Source organism: Neocloeon triangulifer, unplaced genomic scaffold (assembly GCF_031216515.1).
Source record: "Neocloeon triangulifer isolate White Clay Creek 2 clone unplaced genomic scaffold, ASM3121651v1 ptg000008l, whole genome shotgun sequence".
Classification (NCBI taxonomy): domain Eukaryota; kingdom Metazoa; phylum Arthropoda; class Insecta; order Ephemeroptera; family Baetidae; genus Neocloeon; species Neocloeon triangulifer.
In genome coordinates, this window is record NW_026775550.1 from 1055845 (window position 1) to 1072682 (window position 16838).

Below are 16838 nucleotides of genomic sequence, written 5' to 3' on the forward strand. Positions count from 1 at the left end.
GAACCATTTTTCAGCAGTCTTCGATAATCTGTATTTTGTGATAAGTTATTTTTAATGCGCAATCCATTGTAATTTGATAATTTGTATGCATCAAGTTTTTATTGAAGCGTGATTAAAAAATATGAAGCATATCTGTCGTTACTTACAAGTTGTCTGAATTTATTAAAACGAATTTTTGACGATGATATTGCATTGAAAATTATTTCAAGGGTGTAGAGCATAATGCATGTCCAAACCATATTTATTTATAATTAAAACATGTTTAAATTTTAATTTTTTCACGTCAATTATCATTTAAAATAGTTTTAAAGTCCAAAAATAATTTTAATAAAAAATTAAATTTAAAATATAAAATACTATTTAAATAATAGAACACAGTGCGTTTTAAAATGATATTTAAAACATTATGTTTTAAAATTATAAATTAAGAATGTTTTAAAGCTTTTTGAAAAGAAAAATATTTTTTTGGTTATATATAGGAAGAAACATTTTTGTTGTAATACTGATTGTAAATCCCAAAGTAGCGAAGAAAACGTTCTATTTTCACATTATAATTTCATATTTCTAATTTCTAATTTTCCATGAAATCCTCCCCAAGTGTTACGATTCCTCATTTAGTTCAACAATATTAAATATGCACATAAAATAATTTTTAAATATCGACAAACTAAAACTTGCATAAAAACAATGCGTATTTTGTGCTTTGAAGTTCAATACACGATTCGCCCGCATGCATAACACCTAAAATCGACAGTCACTTTTTTGTTGCTATGCGTGCGGGAAAAAAGCACCCCCGCGGCAAAGTGACAGATTGACAAGCGTCAAGCCCACCCCTGATTTCATGCACTCGCTCGGGAAAAACGAGCTGCGAAAATAAATAATTCCCAAACCAAATAGCAACGGCGGGGAGATGGACGCTGCAGCATCCTTATTTCCATTTAGATTATTGATAAAACGCGATCGAATAATACGAACAAAGTATGTAGTGTTCGGCGAGGGGGTTGAATTGGTAATTTTTTTTTTAATTCCAGCGCGTGCTGCGAATGCAAATTAAAACGCCGGCGGCCATTTGAATGGAAGAAGAGAAGAACAAAGCGTCGGTTGAGCGCTAATCAGCATAAAACACACCCCGCGAAAGGGGTGAAAACGCGGCGGCGGCGGGGGTGCAAATGTCACACGTTGCGCGCTATAGGAGGGGATGCAACCAGGCATGCAGACACTTGATTCACAAAGATCTAATTGAATCGTGCATAATAATATGTGACGTGCGAGTGAGCGAGCAGAGGATGTGTGTGTGTCTCTTTCTGCGCTGTTTCCACCCTCGACGCACCCCTGCTTTCGGCACTCTCGGGCTTATTACCACATTAGACAATGCTGAGGTTATGTTTATTCATTAGAGAGCAGTGTGTGTGCAGCGTCTACACGCGCAAAAATAAATGACGCCGTTTGACGCGAAATTAGACGGGAAAGGGCCTAATTTATGTGAGGGTGGCGGCGGCGCACACACGGTTGCATATTAACGTGATATTCGCCTGCTCATTAACAATTCACGTGCGACTAACGGCAGATGGCGCGCGTTTTCAATGGGCTGCTTTCACTTATGTATTTCGAATTATTGCTGATATAAATTTATTTACAGTCGGTTGGTGTGAAAAGTGGCGCGCTTTTGTCGGCCCTTTTGACTGTGAAATTGAAGGGGAAACGGCAATTTCGGGCACGGAAAATCCATCGGTTCCGAATTGAAAAGCACCGAGCGGCAGGAAAGTGGCACCGCGCCCGATTGAAAAATTGTTCAACTGTGATTGCGAAATGAAATTTGTGATACGCGCAAATCCACGAGTGAAAGCTTCTAATCATGAAAATGTTTAAAAATTGCTAAATTTGATAAGTATTTCAATCGTCCTGTTTCATCAAATCACATATTTCTTATCACTTTAAAAAAATAAAACACAAAGTTTCAAATCCACGATTAAATGGCGATCTTATTAATTTATCCACGTCTTAAAATCAAACGATTTTAACTCTCCAAATAATTGAAGTAAAAGAAGTTTGTAATATAAAAGAAGCTGCAATATGAATTTTTTTTCACTAAAATTTTTTTTATGATTAATACTGCATATTAGGTATTGATTTTGAATTTTGATACTAATCGTGAACCAACAAATATATTTAAATTGAATATTGAAATATTGATAGTGATTATTAAAATAATATTTTTCATTTATAAATCCTTTTTGACAAATTTGTAAAGTTTAAACAATTTTTAAAGTTCTGAAATTCGATTATTATTATTTAATTACTTTTATGTCTTTTATTTGAAACAAAGTCGATCTAAAAATTCACCGTACAATTGATCATGTTTGTGATTCAATTAAAACTTTCGATGTTAATTGGCTTTTCTCCGGAAAAAGAGTAATAGTGAAATATTTAGAATCAGAACTTACTTTAAATTATGTTGTACTGAATCTCTTTAATGAAATACACTTCAATTAACGAAAGAAGTTTGCTTATAATCATGTTTTTTTTTTTAAATTAAAATGTCAGGGAAGTTAAAATTAGTCTTAACAGTTCCTCTAATCTTAATTTTCCAATATGTTTTAAAATTTTACCAAAAACCCATGTGACACTTAGAATATTGTATCTTAATTTTAAGCCAGACGATGCCGTTTATCAAACGATTAAACGTTCGTACATCTTACATTAAATTAAAATTTAGGCTTTCTACTTACATGTTGCAGGCAGGATGTTGGCGTGCTTTTGGCGCTGCTGCTGTTATTGTTGAGGCCGTCCGAGATCAGAATTTTCTCCATCATGCCGACCTGTAACAAATTAGCGCAATTAGTTAGACGTGCGCTGTCTTCACACATTAAGCGGATAGTGAGGGAGGGCGTGAGAGATAGGGCAAAGTTTTGAAGTTTGAATTAATAAAAATTAGTGCGCTTAATTATACAAACTTAACCCTTCTCATTTAGGATAATAACAAGCGCGCCCAACAAAACTACCACTGCTACACACAGGGCAATATCTAAGATGCTGCGCCGCCGTTCTCCGCTTTTGTTTAATGTGTGGTGGTTTTAAGTTTCGCGAAGATTAATCAAGCGAGCATAGAGCAGGGCAAAGTTAAAACTCCACGGAGCCACTGACTGCAAAGTTTAAATGTGAGTGGCATGTAATTAGGAATTAAAGTTGCTGCAAGTACATTAAATAAATACGTCGCCATCATCATCTATGTGCTGAATATATGCAGCGCCCGGCTTATTCTGCCTCGGTGGGCGAATCCAGGGGCGGACCCTGCAGCACTTTGTCGCGCCCGAGGTGCTCGTTGTGCAGATATGCACAGCTCAAAGCTCATTTTCTGTTGTTCAATTTATTTCGCCAACGTGCATGTTTTGCGATTAACAATGAGAACAGAGAGTTGTAATAAAAGAGTTGTAAAACTCCATTCTACAATAATAAACAATAAAATTCGTTTATGTGATAGTAAAATGATCAGATTGCAAAATGGAATTGAGCGAGTTAAAAAAGATTTCAAAAATTAATGAAATCGATTTTTGAAATCTCTTAAAATGCGTTATTTTAAGCCCATTTTTCTTCAAATTTCTGATATTTTTCAAACTTGGTCTGTCGTTAGATGGTTTTCATTAGAAGAAGTCTGTTTTACTGGATTTTTATGATTAGTGGGTAATATTAATTAGTAAAAAATTTTAATAACTTTTTAATTATTTGTTTTTATCAATGTAAATGATTTTATTCATTTTAAATTTAAAAGCAATTTAAAAAATATTTTTTTTTTAATATTATAACACACATTAAAATTATTTTAATCATAGTAACATTTTTTGGTATTTTATTTGGTTTTCCAGACTTTTTAGCTTTTTATTTGAATTTAATATTTTAAATACTACTCAATTCCATAATCTTACATAATAGTTCTCCATAAGAATAATATTCCAGTTGTCTCAATGTTTTAAATATGTGAGATAAATTACTTTATTGAGAATAACATATTAAAATATTGAAAATCAATTATGCAAGGAATGAAGCAACCAATTTACTACATTAGCTCAATAATTAATTCAGCAAACTTCATCTCAGGCCCAAAATAAAAACAAAACGCGTCACTTTTCGAGGCGATCATCAGAATCATCATTGCCGTGTGCGTGCACGCGGGTCGCATTTGTTCCGAGCGGAGAGAGCGCGAGTGGAGGAAGCAAGGGTTATTGTTCTTAATCAGGCATTGTTTCAGTCGCTGACTCTCGGGGGTGCGGAATGTAATGGAAGAAACGGGGGCGGCGGGCAAGTGCGCCTGTTTATAACCTGACGTACGGAGTATTTGTGTCGCAGTTTGCACGGCACGAGGATGGCCACGGGCGAGTGAATACATTATAATTATGCGTGGGCACATGTGCAACTTACGCCGTTTGAAGAGAGAGAGGCTAAGAATGGGGTGTTTGTGCGCTCATTGTACTACGTGCAGGCTCAAGTGGGCACCTTCTTTGCAAAGTAACTAACACACTCACGCCTCAGGGTCGGAAATGCGCGCCTCGGATTTTCTCATTATGTGTCAGAAGCAAAAGTTTATATTAGCAAGCATTATAAATTATGAATGTCAATTAATTCAAATTAAAATTATCCATGTTTTCATTGGAAAGAAGTCGACATTTAAAAAAGTAAAATATTTGTTTTGAAATATTTTAGAATTCAGAGTAAATCTATTAATAAAGGTATTATTTATTTTTTTAAAAGATGAGAATATTTAAATTTGTTTTGCGGCATGTTCAATCTTTAAACAGTTGAATAACAGAATAATTAAATAATAATAAAAAAAACCACAAATTAATTAAATTCCAAAAAGCGTTCTGCTTGGTTGTTTGAACTTTAAAAGAGGAATTTGTTGTTGTAAATTGACTTCTAGCTACATTTTATGAAATAAATTTGAACGAAATATTGATTTAATAAAATTTATAATTCAATTTAACAGTTGAAATTTCAGATTCAAACAGACTAAAATGATGTATATATAGCTAAAAATCAGCTAATAGGCTAAATTATTTTACTGTTATCTGTATAAAATGGTTAAAAAAATATTTAACCCTATTAACTTTTTCAAACATCTTAACATCTCCAACTTTTATGAAGTTTCAAATTCATTTTTACTTCCCACATCGTTTCCAACAAAATTTTTCTCCGTAGTTTTCAATTCCTGCGCTTTTTCAATGGAAATTTTTGCTGTATTTCAATATCGACAATATTTATTTTTATTTGATGCAGTGAGCAAATAACCTCTTGTCATGCCACTCATTTGAGCATTCTTCAGGGACCTGACGCGGAATGAAACTCCCGAAACGGCTCCCTATGGAGCAACTAAATAATTTCCGATACTTCGCACCGCCTGCTAATGGGCACTCGCTGACGAATAAAAAGAAGCTGCAAATCCACATAATGACGTTGGGAAAAATATAAAAATTAATAAATTCGCGATCCGCAGCACAATCAACGAAATTGCCCGGCGGCCAAGAGGCCTTTCGAGTGCCATTTTAATTCCGCACACAATTGCCGGGATAATAACATTTGCGAGTGCGAAACACAGGCCTGCAGGTGGTACAATAATGATAATCCGCGCCGTTTGATTTTTGATAAATAAATTGGCGTGAGTCGCACCAAAAATCAAAAACAGCAGGCAATTAAAACAAAATAATCAAATCTGCGTGCGGAAAATGGCTTTTGTGATGTGACATCGGCATAATGCAGTGCGAAATTTGCGATATTATGCCCCGGAGGGTGCTCACGCTCGGCATTAACACCTACCTTTGTGCCCACTTTTTCGTTCGCCGCATTTTCCAATCACGCTAATTCCCCGGGCGCGGGTGCTGCTCAAAATGCTAAATCCTAATTTCCGGTTGACTCTCTCTCTCTGTGTGCGCCGCGCTCTCGTGATAATGCCCCGGTCCGTGTTTATTGGTTTTTGTATAAAGTGAAATGAACGCGAGGCGAATGCTCAAAGCGTCTCGCCACCCCGTTACTCCAGCATCCCCCAACATCTGAGCAAGAATACCCAAGTAGCTTTTCTCGCTGGTGGAATTTAATTCGAAAAAATATAAAGTAAAATTTTGCGATAGGAATTTCGAGAAATAGTAAAGTCTTTCAGCTCAAAAATATGATTGAATTTCTCTAGGAGTGTTTTATATAAATTGAATCCTAAATATTGGTGTATTTACTGGATATTTTTGGAACTAACTAAATATAAAATAGGTTATTTTAAGTAAAAAAAAAATGCATTTTTCATCAAAAACCTGATTATAAAAAATCAATTTAAATTAAACTATCAAGATTGCTTCATTTTCAGCAAATATAGGTTAAAGCTTTGATCACCTATAGTTTTCAATCTCAAATTTAAATTTATTATATAATTTTTGCCTCATTCTAATATTCAGAATTAAAAAATTTAAAACAATTTAATAACTTATCATTATTTTAAAAACTTTCAAAAACAGCAATATGTGTATATTTTATTCCTTTTGAAATTAAAATCCAGCACCCTTTGAAGCTCTTCTTATTGGCGAAGGCACAAATCAAAGCGCGCGCGAATAAGCAGGGTGGATTACTCGAAACAAAGACTCGCTCGCGCACCCCTCGATTTTTATTCCAGCCGGCGAGATAATTAACATTTATATAATGTATCTGAAGCCTGGGATAATCTTGGATTGCCCGTCTAGGTGAGGCGCTACTCTTTGAATTTTTATTCCGTTCGTATTCCAGAGAGCTATAAAATTTGATTACTCGTCTGTAATGATTAAACTAAACTTCGGCGGCGGCCACACCAGAGAGAGGGAAAACAACGGAGCGCTTTTATTACTCTGTTAAAAAGTCGGATGACGCGCGAGACTTTTTCCAGAATCAACGGCAACAAAGAACAGTCGAGGACTTGGAAATGTAGGCTTCCCGCAGGACGCAGCGACCGCACCAGCTGCATACGTACAATATTTTAGTGAATAAAAAATTTTTAATAGTTATATTTTTCTAAGAATTATGTTGAACTTAAATAAAAAGTTTGATTACTTTTTTAAACACATTATAATTAAAATTTTAATATTAAAAACTTGAATTTTATAATTTTTAAATTTTATTAAATATAAGAACATTTCCTTTTAATATGTAAAATTAATAATAGACATTTAATTTCATTAAAACATTTAAATTGTTCATCGTCTAGGTCGATTAGCAGATGCGACTAAAATTATATATGAACTCCACTGGATCTTGTTGGATAAAAAATTGATCTACAAAACATATATAAATTAAATAAACCCTAATGAAAAAAGTGACGATTATCAAATAATATAATTTGCAAAACTAGGTATTAGGTTAACAATAGTTAAACTTACTTGAATTAAGTAAAGTTATATCGATGGATTGCTCAAACATAACATTTATTTATGTCGATTACTGCTTGAGCAGGATCAATTTTTGCTAGAATTGTTACATACGGCATTTTAAAAATAACTAATACCAAATTAAAAGAGAAAAACGCGATCCATCAACCATTACGCAAATCGCGGAACACAAACAAGGAAAACGGCACAAAATCACCCAACTTGAATATAGATGGACGGGTTTCCTTTTGTGTCGACTGTGGTGCGAGCAGAATTACCGGCGTTCGGCTGCGACACTGGCGGCGCTCGCTGCCTGAGAAATCATTCATGCGTGCCTTAATTAGCAGGGAAATATAAACACGATAATTTATTCATCAGAAGCGGCAGGCAAGGGAAGGCAGGCCAGGAGCACAAACAGAGCGCGCAAACTGACTGACCACACGAGTCACAATCATAATAAAAGCCGGAGCAGCCGCCGGACTTTGAGGTGATATCAAAAGGGACGAGGGAGAGCGAGCGACCGGCCGACCGGCGAGTGTAGGTGCTGATGAGGATGAAACGCGCGGCTTCTAAAATAACCTGTCACTCACTTGGCCCAGTCAGCTGGCTTTCCACTTTCCGCTCGGACGCACTCACCTCCAATTCACACCCCCTCGGATCGGCATTAAATTATCGGAACAGGTGAAGCGGCGCGAACTGCTGCTGCTGCCCGTTTCATTTTCTTAATTGACGCGGAATTTGTAATTAAGTGCAGCCGGCTGTGTGTGGCATTCGGACCGACTTTTTGAAGTTCGCAGGGAACGAAAAGCGCGTCGAGTGGAAAATGAGCGGGAATAATCAGACCAAAGAAGTCAAATGTGTAATTCGCGTTGGCTTTGGATCGACGAGACCTCCAATTAGGAGGTTTATTTTTGAATTTCTGAAAATTTTCAAGGGGGAAAAGGAGAGGTACATTTTATATCTGGTCAAAATTATATAATTTTTTTTTAAATTCTTTATCCAAATTTTTATTTTATTTTCAACTATGGGGATGAGAAAAGTGGTGAAAACTTCTTGAAAGCTAGATATTGGGGAAAAATAGTTGATAACCTTTATAAGCGCTACTAGTTAAAATTAAATTAATTAAGCTTTCAATCTGAAAAAACACTTATTTTTGTGGAGAATTTTTTAAATTTTATAGTTTCAATAACGAATATAGTCTTTAATCACCAAATTTGTCAACCTTTTTCCCACTTTTTCCATTTAATTTATTTTTTTTTTATCTGCATATATTAAAATTTTCAACCTACATCTGACCTACATTATCTTTATTTGCTGAAGTTATTTTTACTGCTCAAATTTGTAACAACTGCAATTTAATTCTATCCTATGCATTACAGAAAATTTTAATTCAAACTTCACCTAATGAGACGTGTCGAAAAACAGTTAAATTATTAAATATTTTACCAATTTTTTTGTCATTCTATTTGACAAAAAAAGTTGTAACTTTTGTTTCGCGGGAAATAAACACACTTTTAGGAGGCAGTAAAAGAGCTGGAAAATGTGCAATCTCACGCGAGTAGGTGAAAGAAAAAAGTGCTTTGCAGGCCCATTGTGCACACGAACCATACTTTCCGCATCAGCTCTGTTTTGTCCAATTAAATCTGCAAAAAGCCTGCACTTCTCGCGGCGGCACAGCTCGTTTAATATAAATATTCTGCAGCGAGTCCATCTCCGCGGCACTCTTTTAATAGTTTCCAGTTGTAAAACTGCGTGTACGATACACACATAAAAAGCGGCGAGGAAAAAATGAGGAGCATTCCGGCTGACATCTTTATGCCGGTGTCGCTTTTTTGACTGCCGGCGTAATATACACCTCGAGCGAGCGAGATGCCGGTTTTTAACTGCCGCAAAAATATTATCGCCATAAAAGTATGTGACTGCTTTAAACTTCTATAAAACTTTATGTTTGCACAACATAAAAAAATTGCAATAAAATTCGACCCCTTCGCGCACCTGGACCAGTATTATTTATTGCGACTGTAAAAAATGAAAACCGGGGGCTGTTTTGTGCGTATGTGTGTATTAAACAGCGCGCATGCATTCATTTTTAATACTTTTTATATGTGAATGTTCTCTCGAGTGGCGCCGCGGAGATGAAAAGCTCCGCCGGTTTGTACACGGGTGGCGCTTTGAACAAAGACAAGAAGGCGACTTTGTTTCTCGTGTACACGAGTATCGCCCGAGCCACTCGACTCGTATTTTTAAGTAGCGGCAGTTGCATTATAATTTCATATTTAGGACAATGAGAAACAAACACATCTTCTCTCAGCTCTTTCTCTCTCTCTGGCTCACATTAATCAACATTTCTCGTACCTTGAGGCGTAAAAATCTTCACTAAATTATAAAAAGGGGTAGCAAGTGCGAGGAGAGTGCGTCTCGCTCATTCCCTTTGTTTCCGGCGCACGAAAATTAACTTTCTGTATATCCATCGCACGCTCGCAGCAAAGAGCAAAAATTACTACGCGCTTTGTCCTCACTCGCTTCCAACTTGGCTTGCTCTCGCGAAACTACAATCTTGGCGCCGTATAAAGAAAGACACAGCCAAGAAAGGTCACCGTTTCGCGTCTTAATTGTTTTTTCGCGCCGTACGGAGAAGGATTTTCGTCGGATTTCTTTGGAGCGGAAAGTTGAAGTTTTAACATTGAAAACTTGAATTAAATTATCTTTAAAAAATATATAATTTTGAAAGTTTTGTTTAAATGTTCGTACTGAATCGAGAATAAATAAAGCAGGTAAAACTAAAGGTAAAATAAGAAAAATTAACAAGTAAACTCTACTAGTGAACAAACAAAAAATTATGACGAAAAAATTTGATAGTTTCAAGGATCTTTTAATTTTCCCTCTTATTTATGAATAATATTCAAATAAAAGGAACTAAAATAAACTATAAATATACATATTTCCAACTAAAAACCACTGAGAGCTCTTAAAATAAATACAATCGACAAGAACTGATGACAGTGATATAATTTTTTTAACATTTTTTCTAATTCATGATTATTTTGTGTCTTACACGTTGCTCCTTGATAGAGAATTTTAATATGGTTTCGAGAATTCCATCAATGATCAAAGACGTCAAGTGAAATTCCAGAAATTTAATATCCTTCTCGCATCTTTATCCCGAGAAAATAACAATATCATCAAAAAAATTCTGGATTGAGCAGGCCTGAAAGTGTGACTATAAAGTAAGAGGAGGCAGAGTAAAGTAAAAACATCTCAAATTTACTTGTTTAAATGTGCAAACTTTCAAAATTAAAAGTTCACCTTTGAAGTAAATACAAAAGTTCAATATTTAAGTGGTTTCACTTCTAAAAAATAAAAAAACGGTTTTTCGCACAAAAGGTACGATTCTCTGTGCTGCGGAAAAAACGGCAGGCGGTCGAGCGTTTTGGCACAATGGCGTGTCAAGTTGTCTTTTGTGTATTGGCATCGGGTTTATAAGTGAATGGAAAACCATCAAGAGCTCATTTTGCATGCACGACTTCTTCTGCTTCTTCTTCTTCTTTGCGCGGCTTTTTTTGTCAAAGAGTGGCAGTTGGCGCGAGTGCAAATTTTTAAGACGGGCGCGCAAAACTGCCTCGATCACAATGAGCTTCCCTCGCTGCAAAAATTACACACCCTCCGTACTTAGAAATACACACACTTTTTATATCATAATAATCCTGCGTATAATATAATCCAAGCCAAAAGAAGCCAACATGAAAGGAGAAGAGATTTTCGAGTGGAAGGAGAAGAGCTCTGGCTTTTTGAATACTTTCCTTTCTTCAACCCTTGGTGGCGCAGAAATACACGCGGCTGTGTTTTCCACACAAGCATGGGTAAATAATTTTTAATCTCTGCTGCATTATTTCGCCCGAGGTCGCCGTTTTTAAGAGAGTTTTCAGCCAGAACTCAAGACGCAGAGAGCAGCTGTGGACGTTGGAAAAGCCCGAAGGATTCTTGCGACACGAATAAGTACACGCGGATATGAAGTTGCACTTGCCTTGTGCTGATTTATCGCTGCGTGGCATCTCCACAAAAGATAAAATGAGACTAAATTTTTTTAGTGGGAAACATTTTCTTTTGTTTAAAATTATTTTTTCTTGTTTTCATAACTCAAATTTACAGTTTATTTATATTATTTTTAGACATAAGGTTGTAAAAAAACAAGCTGTTTAGTAAATTCATAATCAAATCATCCCAACTTGTTCATAAATGACGCACTTTTGAAGAGATGCAATATCAATAAAATTATCTGGTGCGAAAGTAAATTAAAAAATTTATCCTCTCCACTGCATTTTCAAATTTTTCAAGAAACGGGCAAAAATTGTGTTCAAGATTGAATCAATTAATTATCTGCGCAAAATATTCTTATTCTTTATAATTTCGTTTCAATATCCCTAAGATTAATAAATGTTTCGATTTTTATTTAATATCTTATATACTTCGCCAAGAAATTGAAGAATTAATAATAAAACAAAAACATTGGTATATGAGGTGGATTAATCCATTCTTATACTTTCATTAAAAAATTTTTGAGCTCAATACATAAAAGTTGTTTATAGATTTGAAAAAAAATTGATTTGTTATACAAAGAATAAGAAACAAAATTATGATTGAACTATTATAAACAATATATAAAATCGTAAAAACAAAATAAAATAAAAATGTGTAATATTGTTGTTTATCTATAAAATAAATGAAAATAAACAAATATATAATAAAAATATATTTTAATTTATTTATTTAATTATAATAATTCAATTTAAAACTGGTTAAACTAATAAGAAATCTTCACTTACAGAAATAATAATTAACTATTCATGTTAGTTAAGAAATCATCAGAATAATCTTCACAAAGAAAATAAAATCTAGTATTTTTTTTTGCACAACTAACAAAAAGATGATAAAATTTAAACTATTTTAAAATAATGGTTATGTTACTCGTGTCATTTTTTCAAAATTATACTCGCAATCTTTTGCAAATGAAAGTGACCGAAATATTCTTAACAATTTAATTATTAACTTTACCAAATTTTAACCTTATTTTATTATTTTAATTTTAACTCTCACGAATTTGTTACAAGAGCAAAAAAATTTATTTGGTAGGCAACACTATATTATACATATTAAATTATTTTGGCGGGAAAGCAGAGGCCGCGGGAAACCGAATTAGCGTGACGTGATGGAGAACAAATTAATTGGGAGGCAGCACGGCTGCTTGACGCGAAATTGAATAACAAAGACGGGACACGTGCGGCACCAGTGGACACCAAATTAGGGATGAAACAATGCGACGGCACGAGCGGCCGGGGTGTCGGTGTGTGCAGGGCGCGTTCTCGGCGCACACTTGCCGGCCGCAGGAATGTTAATTCGCCAGTCTCTTTTGTAATAAGAGACGCCCGAGAGTACAAAGCCCAATTAAAAATCACGTGTGTGCGCTCGCTCGTCGGGAAATATAATGTATAATTTGATTTCCGCGCGCGTGTTTGTTTGCCGTATCAAAGTTGATTATTCAAATGGACAGAGGCCGAGGACGGACGCGCTCGTTTTAATGCCGAACGAAATAATTTTATATATATGATTTGTTTCGTTAATTAAGGCCGGTGGCAGCGAGATTGGATCGAATTAGTATGCAAATTGGAATTAAATAATTCTCGCAAGTTTCGATGTGCATGAATTATTCATCGGCCCGGCGAATAAATTAATGCGTACACGGACGCGTATTTATAAATATGACCGCGCGGCTGCGACGCCAATGATGATGTAATTTCGCAGAAAAATTAATTCTGCTCCCTGGCATCGGCACCGGGTAATTAGAAATGCTAATTTCGCGCGCCGCCGCGGCCTGCTGAGAATCAATCATGATTAAACGCGCGCTTTATATTCTAATGACTGTACACGCAGTGTTGCTTAATAGCACGAGAAATTCCACAACTTTTACCAAGACCGTTTGCAAAATTGGTCGCCACATCAGGTCCGATAAAAATTTAATGACAGAAAAAAAAATAAAACTGCAAATTTGGGTGTAATTTTAGCGTTAAATATGATGAATGGGTGCAGAAAAAAATTCATCTATATTTATGGTTGAAATTAAAAGCAATCAATACATCAATTTTTTTAGTTTTCTATTTTATGTTAAAATTAGGAGAAGCAACACAATAATTATATATTTTATGGATTATAAGTAATTGTGAGCAAAAAGTCCAACTTTTTCCAAATTAATTAAAACCGTTTTCATGTTTTCAACTCTTTTTAGGTTTGTTTAATTAATCTGATTCTTTAAACGAGAGAATTTTTAGGAATTTCATTACAAAATTGAGGATTTAGATAAATATTTGAGATTTCCATAATTCTGAAAATTTTTAGAGTTATTTAGAGTTTATTTGTACATATTATTAGCGAAGTTTTCAATTTTTACTACATTTTTTTCTGTTTTTAAATATACCTGGTGTCTGCCATTTTTTTAAATGGCAGCTCTACCATTGACTAAAGAAGAAAAATTAAATTATATCATATAATTAAAATAGTTTTTTCTTCCATACATTGAGAATCCATTTTGATCGAGTACAAAGTCAAATTTCTAAACAAAATTTCAGCATTCAGCTTCAAAGAGTCTCATTTTAATTAAAATAAAATAAAAATAGAAACAATTATTAATAAATGTAATTCTGAATGCATGTGAGCATTGAATTTGGGAATTGCATCATGTTATAATCATGAAATTCAATTTCCTGCCATTAAAATTTCGGACATCATATGGGGCTCCTAAAAATGTAAAAAACATAACCAGGCAATAAATCATATAAAAAGCGCAACATTTTTGATCTCCTAATGAAATCCATTTGGGGCATCTGATTTTTTCCCAACATGTGTATATAATTACACACGAAAGGACCGTTGTATACACCCGCCCACTAACACTTTTATCATCGATAAGGCGGCATCTTCATTATTATTATTACGCTCGGTCAAACGGCCGCCGCAGCGCGTCGGCCACTTAAATTTCTCCGTTTTATCTTTATTATCCCGGGCAGAGCGAGTGCGCACAATGCACCTAATAAACCGGGGCGGCATTATTATTATCTAATCACACACCGAATTCCATCACTTCTCTCTGTAGTTGAAGCGAAGAGAGGAGTGCAACACGCCCTCACAACCCTTTCACCGGAGTAATAAAAAGCGGCCGAAATAATAATCCAGTTTCGGACGATACGAGACGTTGTAACGAGCAAAGATATTACTTTAATTATTGCATTTGCGGGTGTTGTGTTTCTCTCGTTGCGTTTTCGATATGAATCTCGCATTGATAGTCGGTGTTATAGCCAGTCAGGTCACGACTTTCGCGCTGCCCAATGGACCGTGAGGGCTGCGCACTTCTTTATTTCTTGCGGGGCGAAATTTAAAGCGCCGATTGCGCGTCGATAAAATTTATTCGTCCGTGGCGATCGCTACTTGTACATTCTCGTGCTATTCGAACACATCCATATATTAGATCGAGAGAAAGAATTGATTGAACCGCAAGGGAGTAGCTCGGGAAATATGGAGATTGTGATGATGTGTTAATTTGCTAACTACGAGCACGAAACAATGGAGATTTTAGATTTTTTTCTTATTATTGTTGGTTTTTTAAATATCTTGCAATAGCGAAAGGAAAAATAGGCGTCACTAGTGCATATTCAAAGAATCTCAATGCTGATGCGTAATAATTGGTAAAATTAAAAAGATTTCATAAAAAATCTATTTTAAAATTATAATTTGGATTTAGTAAATTACACGTATTTTATATTATGCAAAAGTTATTAAGTTGCATTTAGATTTTTTTGTGCTGATGACGAATAATTTATTTGTTAGTATCAATTAAACAATTGAATTGCCAATTGAGGTTTGAGTGAAGCGGAGGTGCAGCAAATTTGTCACTTTGCTTAAAAAGTTTTATGTAGGTGCATCCATTTTTTTATTCATAACCGGAATTTATCGATTATTGGGCAAACTCGTAAATTAATGTAAATATTTCTTTAACTCCTAAATTTCTATTTTCCTGGGCTCCATTGTAAATGAGTGAATTACGACTGAGTGCACTTTTTGTAATGTCTCGACATAAAATAACAAAAGAGTTACAATTATATACATTATTATAATAATATTAATTTATTAATAAATAGTTTGAAACACATTATGATAATCTATATTAGATAATTATGATATTTGAAATTAGATAATATGCTCCTCATTTCCACAATTTAATTAAAAGCTATATCAAAAGTTTCATGAGAACTTTTACAAGATGTTATTTCTTAACATAGCAATGAAGAGTATTTTAATAACATTTGTCACAGATCTCATAAAATACAATTTACATTTTAGGAAATAGAAGATTATTTCTGAAAAATAATACACATAAGTATAAAAAAATAAAATGTAAAATAAAAAATGATACTAAAATAATTTAAATTTAATCATTTTATTCATAAAGTTCGTTAATTAAAAAATTATTATCTTAAAAATAAAATAATAAAATAAAATTTATAATAATACGTTTCAACACTTTTTTACAAACTTGATATAAACTGCAATTTATTTTTAACATTTATTGAAAGTTTTAAATAATAACTTTTTAGGAAAAATAATTTTTATTGTTAATAATAAAGCCCGAGGTCCGAGAATGACCGCGCACGCCAAACCCAAAGAGTTAATTTGAGTCGGGGACCGGAATTGCATACGAAAGAATGAGCTGCTAATTGAATCTGCACGGCGCCGAGATTAAAATTAAATTGCACCCCTCACGCAGAGCGGCACAACAACACACGGCAGCGAGTTAGTAATTAGGAAATGCAAATGCGCCGGACTTCATTGGAGGGCCGGTGGCGGCAGACTGGCTGCCAGAACGGTACGAATTCATTAGATTTTGGCACCATCAGCAGATGTAGGAACAAGCAAGCGCGGGTGCTGCTTTTTGCCTCCGAGCGCACACAAATGAAAAGAAGGAAGAAAGTTTTTGCACCACTTTATGAAGATCTCTTGTCATATCGCGCAGTCCGAACCCCTTTTTAATAATAATGCTTTCGGCACACAACCACCGCTATTATAATACGACAGTCGTCGTTTTCGTCTCTGGCTGTTCAAACATAAAGTAGTGTACGCAGTGGCGGAGAGAGCGAGAGAGAGAAGCGAGAGCAACCGTGCCGCCGCCGCTACATACTGCTGTTGTAACTCGGGCTCATTTGAATTGCTAACGAGAAACCCAATTATTGGATTAATGTAAATTACGCGCGGGGTGTAGGATAATTAAAATCCGTTGATTAATATGTAAATTTAATAAGATTACACGCTGCAAAGCAAACCTAATCTGAAACTTTTAAGTTAATCCAACAGTTTCACTAATGGGAAGAGTTTACTTTAGCTTGAAAAGCCCCCGTTAACTATGTAAAACAACGCCGGCGA

At 34.8% G+C, this 16838-nt stretch overlaps 1 protein-coding gene across 1 annotated transcript in view; it reads right to left on the minus strand.

Annotated features, from left to right (window-relative positions):
• The window catches only part of LOC132194857 (POU domain, class 6, transcription factor 2), a 102978-nt gene that overhangs the window by 31405 nt on the left and 54735 nt on the right, over positions 1-16838 (minus strand). Inside the window, exon 4 of the mRNA XM_059616421.1 lies at positions 2730-2819. Coding sequence (XP_059472404.1) covers positions 2730-2819 — 90 coding nt within the window. The remainder of the gene's footprint in view (positions 1-2729; positions 2820-16838) is intronic.